General features: G+C 49.0%; 1 protein-coding gene across 2 annotated transcripts in view; it reads left to right on the top strand.

The window, feature by feature from the left end:
- Positions 1–23,889, top strand: part of SORL1 (sortilin related receptor 1) — a 158,041-nt gene that overhangs the window by 17,527 nt on the left and 116,625 nt on the right. Inside the window, exons 1-5 of one of the 2 annotated variants that reach the window (XM_029209074.1) lie at positions 1,068–1,934; positions 5,467–5,592; positions 12,242–12,403; positions 13,800–13,867; positions 18,984–19,164. In XM_029209074.1, the coding sequence (XP_029064907.1) occupies positions 1,932–1,934; positions 5,467–5,592; positions 12,242–12,403; positions 13,800–13,867; positions 18,984–19,164 (540 nt within the window). In that variant the 5' untranslated portion in view covers positions 1,068–1,931. Of the gene's footprint in view, positions 1–1,067; positions 1,935–5,466; positions 5,593–12,241; positions 12,404–13,799; positions 13,868–18,983; positions 19,165–23,889 lie in introns of those variants that run through there. The other variant, XM_029209073.1, reaches the window with a different exon arrangement.

Raw genomic sequence — 23,889 nt, 5'->3', positions numbered from 1 at the left:
AACATGGTGATGGATGCTAGTTGGTCTCAGGGTATAAGACACTGGGAAGTGGAGGGACTTTGAGCTTCTGGGCTGTTACTGGCTCTCAGCTCTGGTTGCCATGCAGGGCCCAGTGCTGCTGGATCTGATTTTCTGAGAGAAGCTCAGAGGTGGGGATTTTTACGTGAAAACTGCTGAGTCTTACAAGTTGGCAGCTGACGTATAGTTTTTACAAACTGTGTGTGGGCCAAGTAAAACATATATGAGGGCCAGAGTGAGCCCTTGGGTCCAAAGTCTGTGGCCCCTTCTCCGAACCTCCCCTTGTGGGGAAGAGGAACAGCCCCTGCCTCGGGTCAGGGTGAGGCCGTGGACAGAAAACCACGTTGTGGAGGTTCGGTCACTCTGCACTCTGGCCAGAGGAAAGCCCCTGATGACTTTGCTAGCACTGTCCCATCAGCCTGGAGGACATACTTGGGATTCTTGAGCCTAGATTTGGTCTCCATGAGGCTCGTCACTCTGTATCCACCATCTGGTTTGGATGTGCTCCAAGGTAGGGGACCAGAGGGCACCCCAGGGGCTGTTTTCTGGGGAACTGAATGGGGGCGGTTGGGGAGGGCAGACGAAGGGCTGGCTATCGTGATGTGTAACTTGGCCCAGGGTGGGTGCTGAGCAGTGGTGGTGGGAAACCGCTGCAGCTGACAGCCAGGCTGGGTGCAGTGACCTGATGCAGGGCTAGGCTTGTCTGGGGCCATGACTTGGGCCCAGTTATAAATGCGATCAGGGTTGGCAAGCACAGATGGCAGTGTATTGATGACTGTTGGCCTGTGAGGGTCCGTAGGCCCCTGTGTTCAGAGGATCTCTTTTGAGCACGGGAGACAGCGCTCTGCCCTACTGTGTTAAATCCTCCTTTTTAGGGTTTTTATATATTTTAAAAATTCTTCGTGCAGATAGTATTTTTGGCGAAGACCAATCTTTTTACTGTTTGTGGTACAAACAGGAGCCGAGAGGCATTCAGTGATTTGCGTGGGGTCACTCAGCATGTCTGCGGCAGGGTTGGGGCTAAGACCCCATCATGTACTCGGTCAGTGCGTGAGGGTGTAGTGTTGCCATGGTGACCAACATTAGTTTTAGCACTGAAAGTCCTGTATCCTGGGACCCTCCTCAGTCTTGGATGAACCAGGAAGGTCGCTCACCCTACAGATACTGCCAGTCTATCCAAACCCAATTCTCACTCTGCCTAAACATTTGGGTGATTCTTACTAAGGACCCATTGAACATTGGAAACGATAAACTATTCTGGAATGAAGTATACGCTAAGATTAAGTGGAAAGGAAACTTCGTGCTTGGAGATAATAAATCGGGACGGCAGAGATTTCCTTCATCAATGCATAAGCTACATTAAAGAACTGGCAGATGAAACTGAGATGTTCTCATGTGGAAAGTTAATGCAAAAATAAATTCTGACTCAGAGGCAGGAGTAGGTGGTGCTGGAGTAGTAACAATCTAAATTTTCTTTAAAGACTGGAAGCACGGTTCACAGGGCCCCGTCAGCAATCCAAAAGGAACAGAACCTATACAAATTAGGAACTGTGTGAGTTGGAGAACGGCCAACTCATACATATTCAGTATATAAAAAAGGGATGGATCTGGAAGCTGGAATCCCGGAAGATTTGCTCTTAAACAGAAAAAAAAAAAAAAAAGAATATCCCGATGAACTTGTAGCCAGTGTGAGTCCATGAAGCATGGCTCCTGCAGGACCTGTCTTTTTCTGTGATAAGCCTGTAGATGAAAGGAAACCGAAGGTGGTGTTTATCTTGACCGTCCCCGCCTCTTCCTTTCTGCACCTTCCTGACGTATTTTATCAAGTACTCGGTTGCCACATAATTGACCAAAGAGCTTTCCAGAGATAGTGTCTACCAGAAGACCAGAATCAACCAGGGGAGGCATCAAGAATGGTAGGACTCACTGCCCTTGTACCCAGAGTGGTGTGACTGGTGCCCCTGGGGACTGGCAGGGGAGCAGGGCCCGCGCCTGTAGCCTGTGGGAGCCGGAGTCTAGCTGAGCCCCAGGTCTGAGAGCAGAATGTGTGGGTTTGAATCCTGGCTCTACCATCAGCAGTCTGACCTTGAGCCAATTCCTTCGTTTCCCCTTGGTTTTCTCATCCATCAGTGAGATAGTCCTTGGAAAATCTTGCTTCCCAAAGGGTGGTCTGCAGACCGGCAGTGTGCGGGTTTCGTGGGAGGTGGTTAGAAATGCAGAATCTCTAATCTCACCCCAGACTTCCTGAATCTGAGTCTGCATTTTGACCTGTGTCCTGCTGGGTGATTTGTAGGCGTGTTACACTTTGAGAAGTACGGGTGTAAAGCACTTAGAACAGCACCAGACACGGAGATGCTTTCTGGACACTTTAACCCTTCTCTCCCTCCCTTCCTCCTTCTCGTTATTATTTATGGTTTTGAAGTACAGGGGAAATAATTTAAAACCGTTCACTCTGAAGGACCATCTTTAGAGGCAAGACGGATCTAACTAGCAACTTCTGGCAGTTTAGAAACTGGGTGTGGAATTAAGAGATACAGACTACTGTATATAAAGTAAATAAGCCACAAGGATGTGTTGTACAGCACAGGGAAATAGAGCCCTTGTTTTGTAATAACTTTACATGGAGTATAATCTATAAAAATATTGAATCACTCTGTTGTCTACCTGAAACTCATATAATACTGTAGATCAACGATACTTTAATTAAAAAAAAAAAGAGAAACTCCTTTCTTCTTTATTAGTTAAGGGAGTAGTGTCCTGTGGAGGCCAGAGAAGGCTAATTAGTGCAGAAACCTGTGTCTGGATGCAAAGCAAAGGGTAGAAGTACAGGATGAGTGAGCCTGGGGGCGTTTGCCTCAGTTCACCTGGAGCTCGCTGTGGGCCATGAGTGAGGCAGCATGCTAGGGAAAGAAACCCTGACCCAGAATGTACCAACCGGGGTGCTGTGCGGAGGCCATGAGGTCATCAGCCCACTTGGCCTCGTCTGAACCCTGGAAGAGGCCCTTGCAGGGCCCTTCACCGTGGGGGAAGGTGAATAGCTGTGCACAGCCCCGAGCTTGCCTTTGCCCTATTGATTTGTTGATCAAATAGGGATAAGAGTTGTGAGGATAGGATCAAAATACCGTGTTGGAGTTGTCCAGCCCGGAGAAAGGAAGCAAGGCTGACGAGCAGTTTGAGAGCCTCAGGCGTAGCATGGACCCTCACATACCTTCCTCACGTCTGTTTAGTATAAGCCCCAAAGGGATGGAGTTTGCTTACAGACGAGAATGTTAAGGGCGAGGTTTGTGGTTTTGAGGGTGGCCGCACGTCCACCACCAGTGGGTGATGCAGAGGTGTGGCGGGGTGTCTGGGGGAGGCCCCGTGCTTCATTCAAGGTGGTGTTTTCTCTCTCCATCCAGTGTTCCTTCCAGTGCCTGGGCTGTAGCTTTGGTGTGTGATCTTCCTCTTTAGCAGAGAAATGTAAGCGTGCAGAGGAGAACCTTCACCCAGAACGTTGACTTGAGAGAGTGGGAAGGCAGCTGAACTTGGGCTTGGAGGAACCCCTCCTAGTTTTGTCAGTTTCTAGCAGCATGACCTTGGGCTAGTCGTTCATTTCTCTGAGTTTTATCTCTTAAATGTAAACAGTTGTTCACTGAGTCAGGGATCCATTCATTTCACTCTCTTTTGTTCACTTACAGAACGAATGCATTTACTCATGCTGTGGTTTATAGTGGAATTTATTCATTTCAGAATTCTTTTCTGAGCACCTGCTATGTTCCAGGTCCACAGAAAGTGGCAAAGGAGAGACCCACTCACAGCGTTTTTAAAGATGAAGAGAGTTGATGTATACAAAAGAGTATTGTTACTGAAAAATGCCGCCCCAATGTGAGCTTATTATCACACTTGTGCCTCTGAGGAGGTAACGGAGTGGATTATCCGTGTAGGGGACGATGCTAGGGCTGGAAGGGGCCTGAGCCCCCTTTTGGAGAAGCCGTCAGTTTGCTGTGTGTGACTTTGAATGTCACAAGGAACACTTCATGTCTGTTCTTGGCCTGGAGGATGGAAGTGAGAAAGTACCGCTTGGTCTTCCTACCACTCAAATGATCTCTGAACTCTCAACCTGCTGAATTTAGGAAGCTGTTTCTGTGGCAGCCCCTTACCGTGTGTTTGGTAGTCGGGGAACACGTGCTGTGCTTAAGTGTGTGTGTGTAACAGGAATTCTTCCAGATGTTGGCAGAGGTTCTATCTGTGCTCTTCCAACCTCGACATCTAATAAATATTAATAACCCGCATGTGCGCTCAGTTTTCTTTGCACAAACATCGTGTAGTTCATTGTTCACGTGGGGGCATCGTTTACCAGCAGTGACATGTTTACATGCCCACTGTGTGAAGGGCCGTGTCTTTGTATGCCTGGTGTCTAGCGCAGTATCTGGCTCACATGAACCCCTCAGAACGTGTTTGCTGCTGAGTCGATGGGATTCGTCCCGAGTTCCCATTCTTCTTGGGATTCACCTGTCCTTTTACTTTAACACTTTCCCCAATTCTAACTCAGTATTATATTCATAGTGTTCATAACATTATAGTGTTATATTCATCTGTCAGGCTCATTTTAAACCCACTGACTGTATTAATTTCACAGTGCCTAGGTAGTAAAGTCTAGGGACAAACTATCGGACAGCTTCCATTTCTTCCATCCCTTTCTTGAGGTGTGATGGCTTTCAGGTAGCCTCCGGGCACCTGGTAGACACTCAGTGCACAAGTTATTCTTCTGTTTCATACCTGTGGTTACCGGGGAGCCAGAGACCCGGAAGCAGGAGAGAAGTAAATACCGTTGGCGACTGCATGGCCCCCCCTGCTGTTCCTCTAAACTCAGAATCTCCCATGTTACAGGGTCAGGGCGCTGGAGGAGGGGGGTTCTGGGACCCCTCTGTGCAGCCTCTGTGCATATTTAATCACTTAGCACTGCTCTCTTTTTCATCTCTGGGGCTACTCTGTGAAAACCCATGAGGGTTTTTTTTTTTTTTTTAATCGTCTGGAATGCTGTAAGGACATCTCCCCAGCAGAAGGATGAGAATTAGATTACCTTTTGGGGACATTTCAACAGATGGCAAAACAAATTCTCAGTCCCTTCCCCTCAGACAATCACATTTTCTCAGCCTCTGGATGTAGTTTGTTAAACACTCAACCCAGCCGTGGTGAGGAGCTTATCATGGTTTCTGTCTGCGTGTCTCCCCCTCCAGGGAATTGTTGTGGCCTCAGAAAAGAGGCCACCGGCTTGGGGACAGACACAGAGGTGGCCTGCTTCTCCTTTGTGGGTTGTCTTCACACCTGTAATTTCATGGTATCAGGGACCCGTTGGGAACCACACTCAGGGCGCAGGGGACGCGTTTGCAAGTGGAGGCGGAGGGAGCCGCCTTTCTGCCACTTTTCTCACCGATCCTTTTCTTCTTTCCCACCTCCGTCTTCCAGGCGTACGTGTCTTACGACTACGGAAGATCATTCAGGAGAATCTCAGAGAAGTTGAACTTTGGTGAGGGGAACAGCAGCGAAGCTGTGATCGCCCAGTTCTACCACAGTCCTGCGGACAACAAGCGTGTAAGGACGTCACCTGTCGTGACCGCGTGGGGCTGTCTTTTGGGACCATGGCTGCGCTACAGGAGGGCTGGGAGATGCAGCGCTTGGGCGTCTTTGCCACGTGACAGGCAGCCGGGGACTGTTTTTCTGCTTACCTGGGAGTCGGTGACAGAATGTCATTCTCAGGGCAGAGCTGTGCATAATCAAGCAGGCCAGGTCCTGGCCAGGCAGGATTTCTAGACAAACAAGGGCAGGTTAAAGCCCAAAGCGTCTGACAACTGCCAAATAAGTCGCCTGCTTCATAGGTGGCAAAAATGTTACCCAGGGCCACTGGGGCTTGCACTGGGGTCTAATCTAGGTCCTCTAGGGCAGCCGCTGAAGTCTTGGTTTCATGGGTATCACCAGTGTGTGTACACACGTGTGTACCTGCGTGTGCATGTGTACCCCCCCTTCCCTCCAGCCTGTACCGGCCTAGAAGGGAAAACCAGGGCAGCTGATCCTGCTGTGGCTCCTCATTTGTTTTCCCAGCTGTCTGCCCTGGGGCTTTGTTTCTGCAGTGGAACCTGGGCAGTTTGATTTGGAGGAAGCCTAGACTTGAGATGGCCCTGGGCCCCAGGGAGGAAGAGGGGGGTGCGGGAAGCAAGGCTTTCCTGTTGGTTAGGTACCTTTAGCTTGGAGAGCTGTGTTTGGTTGCCTTCTTCCCCACTCTAGTGATCCCGAGCTCATGTCCAGGATAGGATGGCTGCTTCTAAGGATGCTCGAAAACTAGCTCCTTAGAAGCCAAAGGGAAGGTACGGGGTAGCTGCTGCTTTTTGCTCATCCAGAAAGGAGAGAGCGAAATCCACAGGGTCCTCTGACCAGGTCCGCCCCCGCCCCCCTGCCCCCGCGGTGCTGGCTTCTCAGGTTGCCTGTGGTCTGTTAGCAGGGACTGTATTCAAAATATTTAGCCACTGGAATGGCCCTGACCAATCAGAACAGACCCAGTCTGGAGGGAGCTGGGCTTTGAAGGCCACCCTGCTGAGGCAGGCATTAACCTTTCAGTTGCTGGATTGTGGGCTGGGCCTGGGGAGGGGACCAGGCCAGTGGAGCTTTAGGAGGGGCCGCTCCTGGGTTTAAACTGCCTATTTGCTAACAGAAGCACTTGTTTTTTAACAACTAGAATAGGTGCTACTGGTACCTACTAGTTAATATCAGCCCTGTCCGATGGTCTCAAAGTGGAGGGGCAGTTAGGACAAACTCCCCTCTAACCTAACTCCAAGGTGACCGAGCAGTTCTTCCCTCTGTGGAGAAAAGCACAGAAAGGAGTTGGAATCGGTTCTGTAGTCTGGACAGCAGGCCCGCCGCGCCCTCCCCACCACTGCACTGGCAGGCCTGGTACTGGGGACTCCCGGTCCCTCGAGTGACTGGGGAGCCCTGCCCCAGGGTGCAGCTTGCTGGCCGTGTTGCATCTCCTGTGGATCAATCTGCCTCTCAAGAATCAAACAACCCTTGGATTAGTCTCTACGTCAGGTGGTACCTATCCATTATTGTTATTAGTAGTAGTAGTACTATTACACGTTGTCCCGAAGTTAACTCTTGCTGAAGTCGTGGTCTTGAAACTGCTCTGTTGTCCCTTTCAGCCCCATCTCGTCCCCTCCTCGCCCCTGACCGCAGGGCACAGATGTCTGTAAGCAGGCTCCATCTCCCTTCCTGCTTGTCGCGGGTTGCGGTGAGCAGCTGCTAAACCCAACAGTCGGAAGAGTCAGAAGACAGGAAAGATGAAGTTAGGGGCTTGCGGCGGGGGTGGTTTAGTGCGGGGAGAGGATCTGGGGCTTTTGGAGAGGGTGAAGGAGCAGGGCAGGGGCTAGGGCAAGAAGGAAGGAGAACCAGGGAATGGTTGCAATAGAGGAGCTCTAGGTGCTGCAGGTGAGGTGGGAGCCATGGGCCCGCGGCCTCAGTGCTGTCACCTTGAAGAGGAGGGCTGCTTCAATTTCTCAGGGCTGAGTTGGGGATGATTTGGAGCTGGTGGGAGGATGCATAGGGCTGCCTTCTTGGAGAATTTGGTGGCTGTTGGACCTGGGGCTGGAGCAGGCTGAGTGAGGTTAGGGATGCTGCCTTCCCTGTTGGGTTTGTAACTCCCCAGAGGAGGCTGTTACCCCTCCTCAGACGTCTCAGGAAGGAAGTGACTCTTACTGTGCTGATGACTTAGGTTACTTTTGCCTTTGTCCCTTGGAAGGCAGATTGCCCCACTCGACCTACCATTTTCTGATAAACATCCCCCATGGCTGAGTGCTTTGCCCTCTACGCCAAGGTGCCGGGCCCAGGCAAATCACCTGTGCACAGACGTTAGCGTGGCTGCCACGGAGGGCGATTGGAAATGGTGGAAATGACTGTTCGCAGCTGCTCGGAAGGGCTAAGGTGTCACGAAAGGGCCACGTGGAAGTCTGGGGGGGCGTGGCCTGCAGGAGGGGAAAGAAGGCGCTGCTTAGGTAAATGGAGCGGCTGTGGGGTCATGTGAGAGTTTGGGTCTATTTTCGAATCAGCCCGCCGTCCCACTTCCTTCTTTGCGGTCCCTTGTGTGCCACCGCCTGGAGCAGCGTGCGGCTCTAGCCACCTGACAGTTCCACTAGCCTCGCAGTGCACCCGAGATCAGTCAGCACTGTCCAGACATGTCTGGGCTCTTTGAAGGTCACTGGTTTTGTGGTCAGGTTTCCCAGCCTCCACAGATGCGAGAGCTGGTCCTGCCTTTTTCCAGGCAGAGGCTGGTCCCAGGTGAGATGGTGAAACGCTCTCTCTTTCTTCCCTTGGTTCCCACCTCCTGGAGGTGAGTCCGTTCCCTGCTTCGTCTGCCCATCCTCCTTTCACGGTACTCTTGGCTTCTTCACTCGAAACTGGAGAGAGTCACTTAGGCTGACATGGGGATGAATTCTGTAGCGACTTTTGTTATCTCTCCGGAGGTCTTTGTGTTTTACGAGGGAGCGTAGCGTTAAGCTAAAGGAAAAGATAAAGCATGTCTGGAATATTAAGTGATTGCAGACATGCTTGGAAAGGTGGGGGGTGGCGGTGAGGATGCTCCTGAAATTGTCCAGGTTAGGAAGCATCTAGTAGGTCAGCTCTGCTGGCCAGTCTGCAGGGTCGCCTCGAGCAGACTTGACAGCCAGGCGTCCCGGGACTAAAAGCAGAGTAGGACGTCCCATGCCTTCGTACTCTGTGCACATTGGAGGACGTTACCTAGCGGCAGGAAGCACGTGCCTAAGGGTGGGATGGAAGCTGCAGGTCATTAGAGTAACGTTGGGTCAGAGAGGTGAAGGCTTCGTGGGTGCTCGGGACTAGGGCTGGAGCTTCACAGATGGGCAGATTTCTGTAGCTGGAGCAGAGCCGGTGGGAACCCTAGGGGATCAGGGAGGAGAAGGGCATGGGCAGAGGCTTCAGGGTGCCAAATGTGTTTTCTCTGCAGGCTGGGAGGGGAGTGTTTGCACTGAATGGCTTAATGATGTCAGTGGGGCCCCACCTGAAGAGGGAGGAGTTTTCCCTGTGCCTTGAGGACTGGAGGGAGCCATGGAAGAACCTTGGAGCTGACGGGTTACTGTGAATACTGTCCCTTAGGGACCTGTGTCTGGTCTGCCGGCAGCATGCAGGATGGGCTGGAAGGGCAAGGTTAGAGGATGGTAAGAAAGGGAGCCCGTGGGTTACTATAGGCATGAAGTTGCCCAGTCACTTTACCAAACCTAATATCCACCCTCTAAGGGTCTCGCTCCCTGCTGGTCCTAGAAGCCAGGAGGATGAGTAAAACCCAGTGCCGACCCCAATTTCCTCATAGTCTCTAGTAGGACCACGGGCTACACTAGTAGCACTGGGAAGAAAAAGGAAAGCACTGATTGTGAAAGACCTTTTAGAGGAAAACCTAACAGGGTAGGTGGCCGATTGAAAGTAAGGGAAGGCAGTGGAGTAGAAACCAGACCCTAATGGTGAGTAATGGGGCCGGGGAAGGTGTCACGTGGCTAGGGCTTGGGACGTGGGGAGGGAGAAGTGGGTTTTGGGGGGCAGGTGGCGAAGAATTCAGTTTTGGACAGAGAGCAATATCTGGGCACATCCGGGTGGAGATGCTGACTGAGAAGGTAAAGAAGGTCATGAAAACTAGACTCTTGGGAAGACATCAGGGTGGGCGTGGAGATTTGAGAGTCTTGGAATGCGGGCTCCTGGAGGGGCGGTGGTGGAAGCTTTTGGAAGGATGAGCCGTAAGCCACGGTAGCAGCCAAGGATGGAGGAGTCAGGGTCACCTGAGGGCGAGGAGCTGAAGAAGACAGAGGGGCTGGCAAGAGAGAGTCAAAGACAGATGGTCAGGGGTGGGGCGTGGAGCGATGATGCGACAGTGTCGCAGAAGGCAAGAGCGTTTCCAGGGAAGCTTGGGGACTGGATTAAGAGAGGAGGCACTTCACTGAGCCTAGCAGTCCAGGCTAAGACCTATGGATTCAATTCGGGAAAGACTGCCTTTTTGTTGGAAGGAGAGAGGTAAGGTTTGATGAACCAGCCAGACGCTGATACGAATGCTGCCTCTTCCTGGTCACCTTGGGCAGCCGACCTCTCTAAGCATGAGTGTCCTCATTGGGAAGAGAGGAGATGACAGTGTCATAGCTTGGAGTTGCTGCAGGGACGCTGTGAGTGAAAATAGGCAAGGTGTGCAAACATTCAGCCCAGTGCCTGGTGCATACTAAGTGCCTCTTGAAAAATTGTAGCTATTGGACTTCCCTGGTGGTCCAATAGTTAAGACTCCGCGCTTCCAATGCAGGGGCCACGGGTTCAATCCCTGGTCGGGGAACTAAGACACGCATGCTGTGCGGCGCAGCCAAAAGGAACAAAAAGAAAAAGAAAAAAGAAAAATCATAGCTACTGTCATGAACATCATACGTTCTGTGGCCGGACATGGGATTTCTAGGTCCTCAAATGTGAAACTGCAGGCAGCCATGGGATAGGTGTTTCTGGAGAAAACTTTTCAAACTGAGAGAACACTCCCTCCCCCGAATAACCAAGACGGTTTCAGAGCAGGAAGATGGGCTGTGTTATTTCTAGGGGACACTTTTATGCCCCAAATGATGATGGTCCTCCTTAGGGTCCTAATTGTTTTTATCACTTTGCCTTTGGTTCCGCTAGTTTTTGCTTTCATACCATTTACTACCCTTTAGAGTTAGATTTAATTAGCCTTCTCCAGAGTTTGGAGTTTCACATTAGATGCTGTGGAGGAAACAGAGGAGAGAGAACACATGAAACGCATGCCTGGGAAGTTTACAGGCTGGATGTGGGGAGAGAGCGTGAAGGAGAAGGAGCAGGAATGTCAGAAAGCAACGTGTAGACAAGTGCAGATTGTTCCTGCAGGCTGAGGCTGTTAGAGCTGAGAGGGCTCCGAGCTGAAGCGGGGTCTGGAGCAGGTGGAATCAATTAGGGAAAGCGTCCTTGGACTGATTCCTGTGCGTCAGTGATTTCTAGGATGTCAGTGGCTGAGTTTTGGTGGCGCTGGGTCCCCCCAGCTCTGGTTCTGGGTCACAGTCGTCCTCTGAGCCACCCTGTGCTCCTGGGAGCAGGGGACGTCCTCCAGGTCTCTGTGTGCACGCAAGGCCTGCCACCTTCTGGGCTTTCCAGCCTTAATTTCCTGATATTTCCCTGAAGCCCCAAGACTGTCACCAAACCCATACTGTTTTTTTTTTTCCTTCCTCTTTTGTTCCCAAACTCAAACTGCCCTCGGCTCGGCGTGTTCCTTCCCTGTGGAAGTCTTGTCTGCCCGTCAAGGCCCAAATCTTCCATGGAGTCATATCCGATCTCCCAAACCGGAACTGATCTGTAGTCTGTGCTCTCATAGGACTCTGTCCATGGTTTCTCAGTTGGTCTCATTTCCCCTTGCATTGTAGTTGGCTGTAGACACGTCTTTCTCCCACATTAGACTGGAAGGTGCTTAAGAGGAAGGGTCCTCTGCTTTGTCTGGGACGCCCTCGGCCTCTGGTCCAGGGTGAATATTCGGTGCACATTTGTTCAGTTGAATTGCTTTGATCCTTTCCCCTTGAGAACTCTTCAGGCCGGCAGTCACTCTCCAGCCTGACTTGTTCACTCACCCGTGGGGAAGCAAAATAAGGTGAGGTCCCTGCTTGCCCGCTGTGCCCCACAGTGAGTCTGCCGGCCCCAGTGGCCACTGGGTCCTCAGAGCTGCCCTGTCACCCGGCACAGGGGCAAGAAGGGGAAGCTAAGCTTCCTGGGTGTGTGTGATGTCAGGGGTCTTCCCGGAAAGGTGTGTCAGAGGATGCATGGATAGTGAGCAGGCCCATCCGTGTGCAGCCAGCCTGGAGAGCAGGGCTTCTCTGCCCGGCTTCCTAGAGCCGCCCTCTGATTGTGACCGGGTCACCCCCCAGGGAATGAGAAAGGCCAAGTCAGTTGAAAGAAAAAATAGAAAGGCTTGGCTCGCTTCATTACCTGGGTAAACAAGAGCTCCACCTGGCTTCAGCGCAGCCCGTCTGCACCCTTCCTTTGCCGAGCCTCGTGTGATGTGCACCGGAGTCTCTTCATTGTCAGGAGATGGCAAGAAGACCATGTGCGAGGGTGCCGGCCCCTGGCCTCTGCATGCGTGGGCACTCAAACTCTGCTGGGGAAGGGGTGTTTGGGGCGCGGCCAGGCTCTGCTCTGAGCTCTCCTCCTTTCCCTGCAGTACATCTTTGTAGATGCTTATGCCCAGTACCTCTGGACCACGTTTGACTTCTGCAACACCATCCAAGGCTTCTCCATCCCATTCCGGGCAGCCGACCTCCTCCTGCACAGCAAGGCCTCTAACCTTCTCCTGGGCTTTGACAGGTCTCACCCCAACAAGCAGGTAAGAGAGCTTCTGGGGCTCCTTGAGGTTTCTGTTCTGCCCCAGTGGATCGCCTGTCCTTCGAGTGACCTCCCCCAGCCCCTCCCTCCTCCTCTCTCAGGCTGAGCCTTTGTAGCTACTATTTCACTTCCCACGGCTGCGGAAAACTATATCCCCCTGGCACCCTGGGTCTGCATCCTAGCCAGGGAGCAACACCCAGCCCCGGCAGGCCCTGTTAGTTACACATCAGGCCATTCTTGCTGCAGGGACACCTCTGTTAGTCCTGGGGGTAAATCGGGTCTCTGGAATTAAATCAAAGAGAGCCAGGTAGGGAAGGCTGGCATCTGAGCTGTGCTGGGACCTCTTGTCGAATTTCTGTTCTACCTTTCCCATCCTCCACCTTAAACATACTGCCCTTGCCTACCATTTATTTGAAGTTACCATTCACTTAAATATTCTTGCTGTGTGTGTGTGTGTGTGTGTGTGTGTGCGCGCGCGTGCGGGCACACGAGCACACGTGTGTGCGTGAATATAATATAAATGTGTGCATTTTCTTCCTTTAACCCGGATTTGAAGGAAAGGTGAGAGATGGGGAGAGAGCCCAGGTAAGTTTCTATCTCAAGGTTAAAACTCGCCAGGTCAAGGGTATTGATGTGGCATAATCCTGTGGAACCTGTTGGCCCTGTAGGATTGGGTTCATGATGAGTTTCAAATGACTTTGCCCAGAGGAACCTTGGAACGATTCTTTTTCTTTGCAGGTTGTTTAACCAGAACATGACCTGTTTATCTTCACTTGCCTTAGGGAGTAACCCAAGTATGGGCTGTTTACCAGTGTAGGTGGATTATTCGTTGTTTTTAGTCTCCTGCTTCTTACTCCCTGGTCCCTAGGGCCACAGGAACCCTCAGGTTTTGTCTTTGGAAGTTGAGGGGCAAAGGTCAGCAAGTCAATTACTCATGGCCACACCCTTTGTATTCAGGGGATTCCCTGAGTCCTCTCCATTCAGCTTTCATCACTGTGTCCCATTTTGGGTTTTCAAGGACACTGTTTCCCAGGCGAGAAATACTGAGTATAATCCTTTTGTTTTCACCACCACTTGAGGGTCAGTCTTGAGGAAAATATAATTTCTGATAATACATAAAAGGAAGACAAGTCACAATCGTTTTTCCTTCCTTCCAATACGGAGGTACTGAGACCTTAGTAACTGAATGGAGAAGAATGCAAAGGTGAACTTCCTGCCCTTCCTGCCCTTGTTGGCACGTGGGGTAACCGGGTTGGGTAATGTGATCTCCCCACCTGTCTTCACAGGGGACGTATTGTTGAGGCTGGGGTTTCCACGGGTGTGTGCTGGTGATGCCATTCAGGGATCTTACATCACGCCTCTTGCATCGTGACCACTTGTCGCTTTGGTCTTTGCAGCTATGGAAATCAGATGATTTTGGCCAGACCTGGATCATGATTCAGGAACACGTGAAGTCCGTTTCTTGGTAAGTCGTGCCATCTGAGAAATTTGAGTTACATAATCCCCTTGCTTCAGTTCTAGCTCCTTCATGCGGGGCAAATCTGCCCTCCCCTGAAATGTGAAGCATCTGGTTCAGGAAAGACACATTTCAGACCCAGGAATGAGAGCTGCAGGTATAACAGACTCCCCAGGGGTTGGGGGGGTGAGGAAGGAAGGTAACTTGTGACGGGAGTGACAGAGCTTTTGCATTTTTCAATCCATCAGGGAATCCAGAGGAATCTTGAAGCTCTTGCATGTATTAGAATTTCTAAAAGACCTTCATTTTTAGAGCAGCATATCAGAAGTGGGGACTTTTCTCTAAAATTCGTTCATTTGTTCATTCATAACATATTTGTTTGGAATGTCTGCTGAATATAAAACAGACGCTTTAGGGTGTAAGAAGTTGGCTAACTGATGGATACAGTTATTAAGGAGATTGCAGTTTAGGAGAGAAGAAGAGACATTTTGTGCATGTAACATACATCATGAAAGAAGCATGAAGTCCCACGGACATAGCATAAGAAGCCAGAGGAGGGCCATGCTCCTTCCAGATGGGTCATAGGCAGCTCCACGGAGGAGGTTACCGTTGATCCAGGATGTGCACACCAGGCAGGGTGTGGCTGTTTGGAGGTGTGCAGGATGGGAATTCCAGATGGGAACAGAATGGCCCAAGGCAGAGACGAGGCATTGTGGTGCTTGGGTGGAGAGCCCTCAGTCTTATCCTTGGACAGTGTAGTGGGTGAAATTTGGAAAGGGGTGTTGGTATCAGAATCTGCAGTGCTTGCTTGGTAAAGGAATTTGGACTGAATTCTGAAAGCAATCGGGAGCCATTGTAGGTTTTTGAGAAGGAAAGTGAAATCAACAGGGCTAACCTTTAAGAGGTTGTTTCTGGTCTTAGTCACTTCTGGCCTTTTACTGTTACGGAGATGATGTATATAATCTTGAATTTGTACATATGCAGACGAATGTGTAGAGCAGACTCCCAGGAGTGGACTTGGTGGGTCAGTGGGAAAAAGTCAAACCATTCACACCTACCAAACTTGATACCTCTTGACCTTCACCACCCTGGATCAGCTCTACCCATACGTAATCTTCCCCATTTCAGTTTCTAGTTGCTCAGGTGAAAAATTCTGAGTCATGACTGATTCCGTGTTTGTTTCATGCTTCACGTTCAGTCCATCAGGAAATCCCTGTGGCTGTACCTTCAGTATATACCCAGGATCCACTACTCAGCAACTGCTTTACTCCAAGTCACTGCTGTCACTCATTAATCATCCAGCTGGTCTTTCTACTTCTACTCTTGTCCTTCTACAACTGATTCTTAGCATGGCCGTATTGATCCTGTTAAAAACAGGTCAGATCATGTTGTTCTTCTGCTTTGAACCCTTTCATGTGCATCATTACTTTTCTCAGATTAAATGCCAGCTACATTCCTAACCACAGGGCCTTTGCACTTGCTATTTTCCCTGTCTAGAATGCTTGTCCTAAAGATATATTTGTGGCTTGCTCCTTTACCTCATTCAAGTCTGCTCAAATAACATCTTCCAGATGGGGCCTATCCTAAGGATCTCATTAAAATTGCAATTACTCCTGTCATTCCCGGTCTGCTGTAGCCTGATCTGTTCTTTTTCTGCACAGCACTCATCACATCCTAATATACTCTTATTATGCTTATTATTTGTCTTTCTTCAATAGAATAAAACTACACGAGGGCATGGACTCTTTGCAGTTTTGCACTGATATATCCCCAGTGACTAAAGCATTGAAATTGTAACTTTGCCAAAATTTCTATAGAAAGTGTCAAATTTTGCATTCATTCTCAACAACATAGAATCATGCCTTTTCCCATAGCCAATGTGTTAGTATCTCAGTATAGTTGTATTTTTAAATCTTGTTTTATTTATTTATTTACTTACATGGTTGCACCAGGTCTTTGTTGAGGCTCGTGGGCTCCTTAGTTGTGGCATGCAAACTCTTAGTTGTGGCATGTATGTGGGCTCTAGTTCCCTGACCAGGGGTCGAACCTGGGCCCCCTGCATTGGGAGCAACCACTGTGCCACCAGGTAAGTCCCTTGGCATAGTTTTGATTTGCATTTTTCTTATTATGAATAAGTTTGAACATCCTTTAACCTAAGCGTCATTTTTACTTCTTTTTTGGGGCCATGTCTCTTCATGCCCTTTGCCCTTTTTCCATTAGATTGTTCATCTCTTTATTACTGATTTCCAGGAGGTCTTTATATATTTGCGATTGGTCCTTTGTGATATGAAAGAGCTTGTATGTGTATGTTCATTTATATTTATATTTTCCAGTTTGTCATTGGTTTTTTGACTTTTGCATGTAGTTTTAGTCCTCATTAAATGTAGTGGCTCCACAAGATGTAGATCCTGTCTGTACGTCTTTTAGCCGTCTCTTTGAAGAGGAAAGTCTTTGAGTTCGTGTTGCTTCCGTAGTAATTAAGGACAGTAAAGGATGGAGCAGAGAGGGGCCTTACAGCTGAGTATCTTCAGGCTCCAGTGGACTTCCTTTTTTTTTTTTTTTGCGGTACGCGGGCCTCTCACTGCTGTGGCCTCTCCCGTCGCGGGGCACAGGCTCCGGACGCACAGGCTCAGCGGCCATGGCTCATGGGCCCAGCCGCTCCGTGGCATGTGGGATCCTCCTGGACCAGGGCACGAACCCGTGTCCCCTGCATCGGCAGGCGGACTCTCAACCACTGCGCCAACAGGGAAGCCCTGGACTTCGTTTTTGTAGAGGGCAGCTCTTTTTGACTCTCATTATTTTCCTTGGGCAGAGGTTGTAGAGTCTTAGATTATAACCACACTCTCATCCGAGTACAACCTCTTCCCAGGGAATACCATTAGAACTTTTTTTTTTTGAACTTTAAAGGGACAAATTGTTCTTTTCTCTGTTTAGAGAATCATATATTAAGAGGGCAAACCAGCAGGATTACTAAATAAAGAAGCTTCATGTTTGGGAATTTTTGTGTTGTACCTTCTGCCTCTGTGCAGACATGCAGATAGATATCCTAGGGGAAGGGGCTGCCTGTCTTACTGTAGATAATGACATGTCTGGTGTCAGGGAATTTCAGGCTATTTGAGGGATTTCTCCTAGGGTTCCCCATAATACGTGAGAGTGTAATGTAACCTCTCAGAGAATAAAGGCACACTTTGTTCAACGATGCTTGGCAGCCTGGGAGCAGCAAGGGTGAGGAAAACCAGTGATTTATGTTATCCAGAGCTGGAGATTGGTAAGACAGGACAGAGGATGAGCCATGGGGGCGGGTTCAAGGATGCCCTGTGGAGCACCCCTGAAAGGCTGTAAGTGAGGTGGGTGAGGCCAAGTGAGGACCAATGACTGTGCTCAGAGACAGAGCAAGGCTTGGAACTTGCAAATGAGGGTAAAGAGAAGAGGAAGTCAGTGTCAGTGAGCGTGGAAAGTGGGAGGCTAGCGATTGCCAAGTACAGGAATTTATTGGGGGAGCAGCTCTCAGAAAGGAGAGGTTCAGATGTGGATTACGGAAGAGAATTGGGATGAAAGCCGCAGCTCTTTCTGTTGCTAGCTGTTGGCTGCTGCTTTGGGTTACGAAGGAATAGTAGAGGTGAGCTCCACCTCAACATCTGGGTGAAGGTCCCTTCCTCCCTGCCTTTTTAAAAATATCCAGCGTGTTTTAATTTGCATATCCTCTAGGGTAGAGGAAGTACTTTAATCAGTACTTCCAATTGTGGAAAAGAAGAGAACACGTCCTCCCCACACAGAGCATCTCACGGTGAACGTTAGTTTCTCTCATTGGGACAGGCTGGTTTCTCCAGTGTCCGACCAAGACGCCAGATTGTAGGGCCAAAGTCAAGCCTTCCCCCTTTGCAAAAAGAGGCTCTTTTGTTTTCCTCTTTCTTATCTCCCTTCTTTTCTTCTTCCTCCCATCCTCCCTCCTTTCTTTTCTTTTCCTTCCCGTCCCTTCTGTCTTGGAACTTGCTCTTGACAATACATCTTGGAAGGAGCTTCCTATCATTGCCTTCATTATCCCGAGAGCCATTGTGTCTATAGAACCGTACAAAGATGGTTTGTGTGAATTAATCATTAATGAGTCCTGCTTCTCCTTGGGTCATCACTGCATCCTCACTGTGACGCTCTCCTCCAGATTCTTCCAACTGTTTTTCCCTCTTGCTAAATGGTCCGCCTGGCCTTGATGTTCTTGTGCGTGTTAGGAAACCTCAGGCAGGTTAGTTGTCCTCCCAGGCTGCTCTTAGGGCCCTTCTTAGGGGACACACCAGTGCAGAGATTCTTCTCTGAGGTAGTTTGATCTAATCACTCTGCAGTTTTTGGTTTGGGAGAGCTTTTGCGATATGTCCATGGATCCACGCGGCAAAGATCAATGCAGCAAGGAACTCTATAGGATAAAAAGAAATGTAAGGCATGGCCTTTGATGGAATCTATACTCTGTCTAGGAAGCTCAGACAGACACATTATGGTGAACGGTATAATATAGTGGGTAAGAAGCTCCATTGTATAAAGTGAGAAGACTGATTCCAAAATCCACTTAAGGCAGTTCTCTCCCTTTTCTTGAACTCATAAAAAAGGCTTGGAATTGAGACGCATGGCTAGTGATGGGAGAAGGGCATGGGGGAAGGCTTCCTGGAAGAGGGGGACTTGCACTTGATCTCAGAAGACGAGTAGGATTTAGATGTGCAGATCAGAGTATATGCAGAGGGCATCCAGGCAGAGGGGGATAGTGTGGACAGAAGCACAGAGGGAGAGTTGAGCCCTGCGTTTCTGAAGGACGTCAAGGGGATCAGTACACTTGCCTTTCACTTTTCCTTCTTTTCCCTCTCCTCTAGCCCCGCTGGAGCTTGCCTGGAGCGAAACCCAGGCTGCACTGTAAACAACAGTACCAGCAGAAAATACTTGACAAGTGGCAATTCCTTTCCCTCTCTACTGAGCCAAGGAGCCACCAAAGGGATGTGTTTGCGGCACAGAGAGAGAGCATCACTTGTAGCTGCTGCCATGGTGACCCTGGGTTCTCATTGACGGTCTGCATGGCAGGACCTCTACACCTCCAACCACTCAATGTGGAGATGATGACAACCGCTTTTTTTTTTTCTTCCAGGGGAATCGATCCCTACGACAAGCCAAACACCATCTACGTTGAACGACACGAACCCTCTGGCTACTCCACAGTTTTCCGAAGTACAGACTTCTTCCAGTCCCGGGAGAACCTGGAGGTGATCCTGGAGGAAGTGAGGGACTTCCAGCTGCGGGACAAGTACATGTTTGCCACAAAGGTGGTGGTAAGTTCGAGGAGTGAACTGCTTTTGCGTGTCCGTTCTGAGGGTGGGTGTTCTGTGATCAGGCACGGAGGGTCCATGCAAGCAGGGACGGAATGCACGTGCCTGGGGGGGCTTGACTGCCGGTGCTGGATGTAGCTGGACACTCCCAAGGGACCTGGAAGGTTCTGGGTGGTCAAGGAGCAGAAAAGCTTAGACAACCACTCAGAGTGTCTCTGGGTGCTGGGAATTTGGTCCTTTCCTGGTCCAAGCATCCTTGACCAACACACATTTCTTTGAAATCCCAATGAAAAGAACACAGAAAGGAGGGGTGGGGCTAAGTGGCTTTTTTTTCTTTAATCCCACTACCTGATTTCCCTGCAGCTCAGGCTCATTTCTTTGGGAGGTTTGGACACATGTTCATTTACATGGCTAGTAGAATGTGTAGTCATTGGCTAGTGGGAGTTAATGCTCTAAGAAAAGCAGTACTTAAGCTTCCAGCTGTCAGTAAGTAGCTTAAGTCTCAGGCTTTGGGAAAATCTTCTCCTTGATTTTATGTGTTGGAGCCACACGCTGAAATGGAGGGCTTGCTCATTTAAAACCACAGTTGCTTATTTAACAGGACTTGCCTTGCAGCTGTATCAAGTTGCAACCATACTGCCCTTGTGTAAAGGAAAAAACCAGGCCTGGCCAAGAGTAGGTTGGGCTGCTCTTGCTGGGGGGGTGCAAGCTTGCTTTCATAACGCGACCATTGCCTCCTTGACCTCAGGTCTGACGGAGGTTTCTGGTGCCTGGGCGGTTGCTCTTTTCTGTCGTTGTTAACCTTAGGGACTAAAACCAGATGTCATGTTTTCGTCCAGGTTCTCACTTATTTATATGTTGGTAGCTGGCCAGGCAGAAGCAGGTCAACCCGCTTGGTAGGATCCTAGGGTGGAGAGAGGACTTCCCCAAAAGGGAAAGCAGGGAGCGAGGTTGGAATCGGAAGAGAAGATGCGAGAGGCTAAAGGCCCGAGGGGTTCCCCATTACACACCTCGAAAAATGTTTTTATTTATTTATTTATTTTTTGCGGTACGTGGGCCTCTCACTGCTGTGGCCTCTCCCGTTGCGGAGCACAGGCTCCGGACGTGCAGGCTCAGCGGCCATGGCTCACGGGCCCAGCCGCTCCGCGGCATGTGGGGTCTTCCCAGACCGGGGCACGAACCCACGTCCCCTGCATTGGCAGGCGGACTCTCAACTGCTGCGCCACCAGGGAAGCCCTCGAAAAATGTTTTTTAAGACCACTAAACCGTGACAAGTTTTCTTCTGTCAGGCTGTTTGCCTCGAGTCACTCCCTGGATCATTTGCTTCCTGCCTTGCCTGTCTGTCTCTTTCTCTTACACACGCGCGTGCACACAGAACAGCCCAAGGACACAAGCGTCCTTGAGTTGCTTCAGGCACAGGGATGTGCTGGAAGTGCAGAGGTGAGAGGTCAGGCCTGAGGACTGGTACCTTGTGACATCCAGTTGGGTGACCCCAAGTACCAGTTGTGTTTAAAACCTTGTCTCCAGTCCTCTGGTGCTCATAGGTCTTTTTTGTTTTAGTCTCTTGGGCCTGTGCTTTTTGTGATTTTAATTTCTCAATTTTAAGTCCCAGTGACTAATTCCCAGATTTCTTTTACTGACTGAGCTGGGAGGGTCTGAGGTGGAGAGCACTTGTGCATTCCCTTATCCTATTATTTCTAGATCTCACACCTGAGGATAAGTTATATTCCATTTGGAGCTTTCTGTGCCTCTGTTCTGCCATCACAGCTATGTCTGTTCTGTAGACATAGCTGATTTGCAGAGTGCCGGTGGTAATTTCTTTACTATTCCTGGCCAGTGGTAGGATCAGGGGCTGTGTCTGTTTGATTATCACTGATGCAGTACCCAGTATCTTGCACATTGCTTGATACATAGCAGATGTACGGTGGAGTCGAATGAATCTTTGCCTGCCTAATTTAGAAAGATTAGGCTACTGGGGTTTTCTTTGGGGGGGGATGAGATTGGGGGATATTAAATTATTAGTTCTTTTATTGTCAACTCTCAACTCTGTGTGTGGCTTATTGACTTATATGGCATTGGTGGCAGAATTGTAGTTGTGTTGGCTTCTTGCTTCAGCACATGGATGGACCACCAGATTCCAAGATCAGTGGTGTTAGCTAGAGGCTCCAGGTGAGATGAGCTAGGCCGCCTCCTGGAAGTGTTGTCTTAGGGTCACCTGCAGCAGCAGCAGCAAGGGCCCTTGTTACAAATGCAGATGGCAGGGCCCAAATGCATTTTTTCCCCTGAGCATCCCTAGGATGCCTAAGAGTCTCCAAAATTTGAGACATTCTTCCCTAAAGCCTTCTACATGCAGAAGCTTCCAATGATAGTTATATTATCAAAGGAACGTTTCTCAATGGATAGGTTGATGAGAGAAGAAACACAACTGGCAGTGGATAATAAAATGGGTATTTTTCTCCTTAATACGCTACAGTCCTAAGCCATAAGGATAAACAACATTGGCCTTGGTTGGATAACCCTGTCAGTAGGAGTATTGAGGCCTGCAAGTGTCACTTCTTATCTGGGGTGTGCCCCCAGCACTCTGGTTGCTGGTTTTGGGGAATTCTGAGTGACTTTAATGTTAAATGGATTCAAATCAAATTAGGAAAGTCAAGAAACTAATTGTAAAACGACAGAAAATTGGTTTTGGGCGATTCACTCTTTGGCTTTTTTCCGGCACCGTGAATGATTCCAATTCTTTGCAAGTTAGTACTTTAGAACATGTCTGGGCAGCCATCTGGGTTCTGGACTGGAGCTGGTTTTCAAGTCTTCATAACTCTCTGGAGGCCTTCTGACCTGGCTCTTACTTCACATGTGCTTTGTATCAGATGCCCTTCAATTTCCTTTTAACCCAAGTTTAATTTTTCTTCCTTGGTTTTTGACATGAAATTCACTTACATAGTCCACATCATAGGGCCATTAATGCAACAGGGAGGCACCTCTGCAAAGGGACCGACATCAGTTTGTGAACTTGGTGAGACGCAGCTGTGAGGTACTTCCTGGTGGATAACGGTAGTTGCCGAACAGTTGGAGGGAGGTGAGGGCTGGCTGCTACTCTCCAGCTGCACTCCCACCCTCTCCTGAAAGCCAGGCTCAGACATTTCTTGCACAAACGTGCAGCAGTGAGCCAACACCCGATGCATGAGCTTGATGGAGTCTCCTCTCTGTTCTTACAGACGATGCAGACACAGGGTTCTAGAGCAGGCTTGGCAAACCATGGTCCTTCACTTGTTTTTGTCAGTGAAGTTTTACTGAAACACAGCCATGCTCATTTGCTATGTGTCACCTGTTGCTGCTTTCATGTTACAGTGGCAGAAATGAATCATTTCCTAGGGGCAGGATGGCCCACAAAGTCTAAAGTATTTCTATACAGACCTTCACAGAAAAAGTTTGCCAACCGTCACTTTAGAGGCAGGATTCTGTTCGCCTTTCACTTGGCATCAGGCAGCTAGAATCCTCCAATGCAAGAGCTTGATAAATCTGAGGCATAACCCCCAAGAGTTCAGGTGACAGGCCTCCCTAAATTGCTGTGCCCTTTTCATGCCAGGGTGTTACCTTTAGGATATTATGGCTAATTCAGACACCTTGCATTCTGCAGACTTTCCGAGAGAACTCATTTGGACTTTCACTATTCTGACCAGCCAACCGCTAATTTCACTATTGGAAACCAATTTCTAACTGTCATTATGCTAATTTAAAGTCGCTAAGGCTGATAGAGATAATGGAAAAACTTAGTTATTGCCTCAGAACTATGGGCTTCTACACGGGAGGTTAGCTGGCCACGGTTGGGATGTGACTTTTAGGATAACTGACCAACATCTGACCATTGACGAATTATTTTAATTACGACATCACTTAAATGTCTCCAAACATAGACCTAGGTATATGCAGCCACTGCTTGTAATTCACACAACATTAAAGCTCAAACTTCTTTACAGATTAAAAATAAAACTATAATACCAATGTGTTTAAAATTAACTTTTTATAACACCAGTATTGAGATATAATTTGTACAGCATAAAATTCACCCTTGCAAAGTACGCAATTCAGTGGTTTATTTCACGAGGTCACGTAACGCTCACCACCATCTAAATCCAGAACGTCGTGGTCGCCCCCAAAGGAAACTTCATACACTGTAGCAACACTTTCCACTCCCCTCTCCTTCCAGCCCCTTGCAACCAGGAATCTACTTTCCGCCGTATGGATTTGCCTGTTCTGGACATTTTATGTAAAGGGAGTCATATGATTTGTGACCTTCCGTCACTGTTGTCTTTCGTAGTATCGTGTTTTCGAGCTTCATGCGTGTTGAAGCAGGGATCATGGGATCACCGTAGTTTTACGTTCGCTGCTTCTTTCTCCTGCCAGATCAAATCTCTGGTTGAACCCCTCTGGCGAATTTTTGTTTCGAGTTACTGTACTTCACAACTCAAGAATTTCTATTTGTTTCTTTTTTTAAAAAAAATAATTTCTGTTTCTTTATAGATATCCTCTATTTGGTGAGACAGTGTTCTCATACTTTCCTTTTTCATTCTTGAGACATGATTTCCTTTAGTCCTTTGAATGCGTTTAGGATAGGGGATTTAAATTTCTTGGCCGATAAGTCCGATATCTGGCCTTCCTCAGGAACAGTTTCTATTGACTGGTGTGTGTGTGTGTGTGTGTGTGTGTGTGTGTGTGTGTGTGTGTGTG

Source organism: Monodon monoceros, unplaced genomic scaffold (assembly GCF_005190385.1).
Source record: "Monodon monoceros isolate NGI ecotype Baffin Bay Population unplaced genomic scaffold, NGI_Narwhal_1 Super_Scaffold_7, whole genome shotgun sequence".
Classification (NCBI taxonomy): domain Eukaryota; kingdom Metazoa; phylum Chordata; class Mammalia; order Artiodactyla; family Monodontidae; genus Monodon; species Monodon monoceros.
Note: the sequence above shows the minus strand (reverse complement) of the source record. Positions and strands in the feature narration are given on the sequence as shown.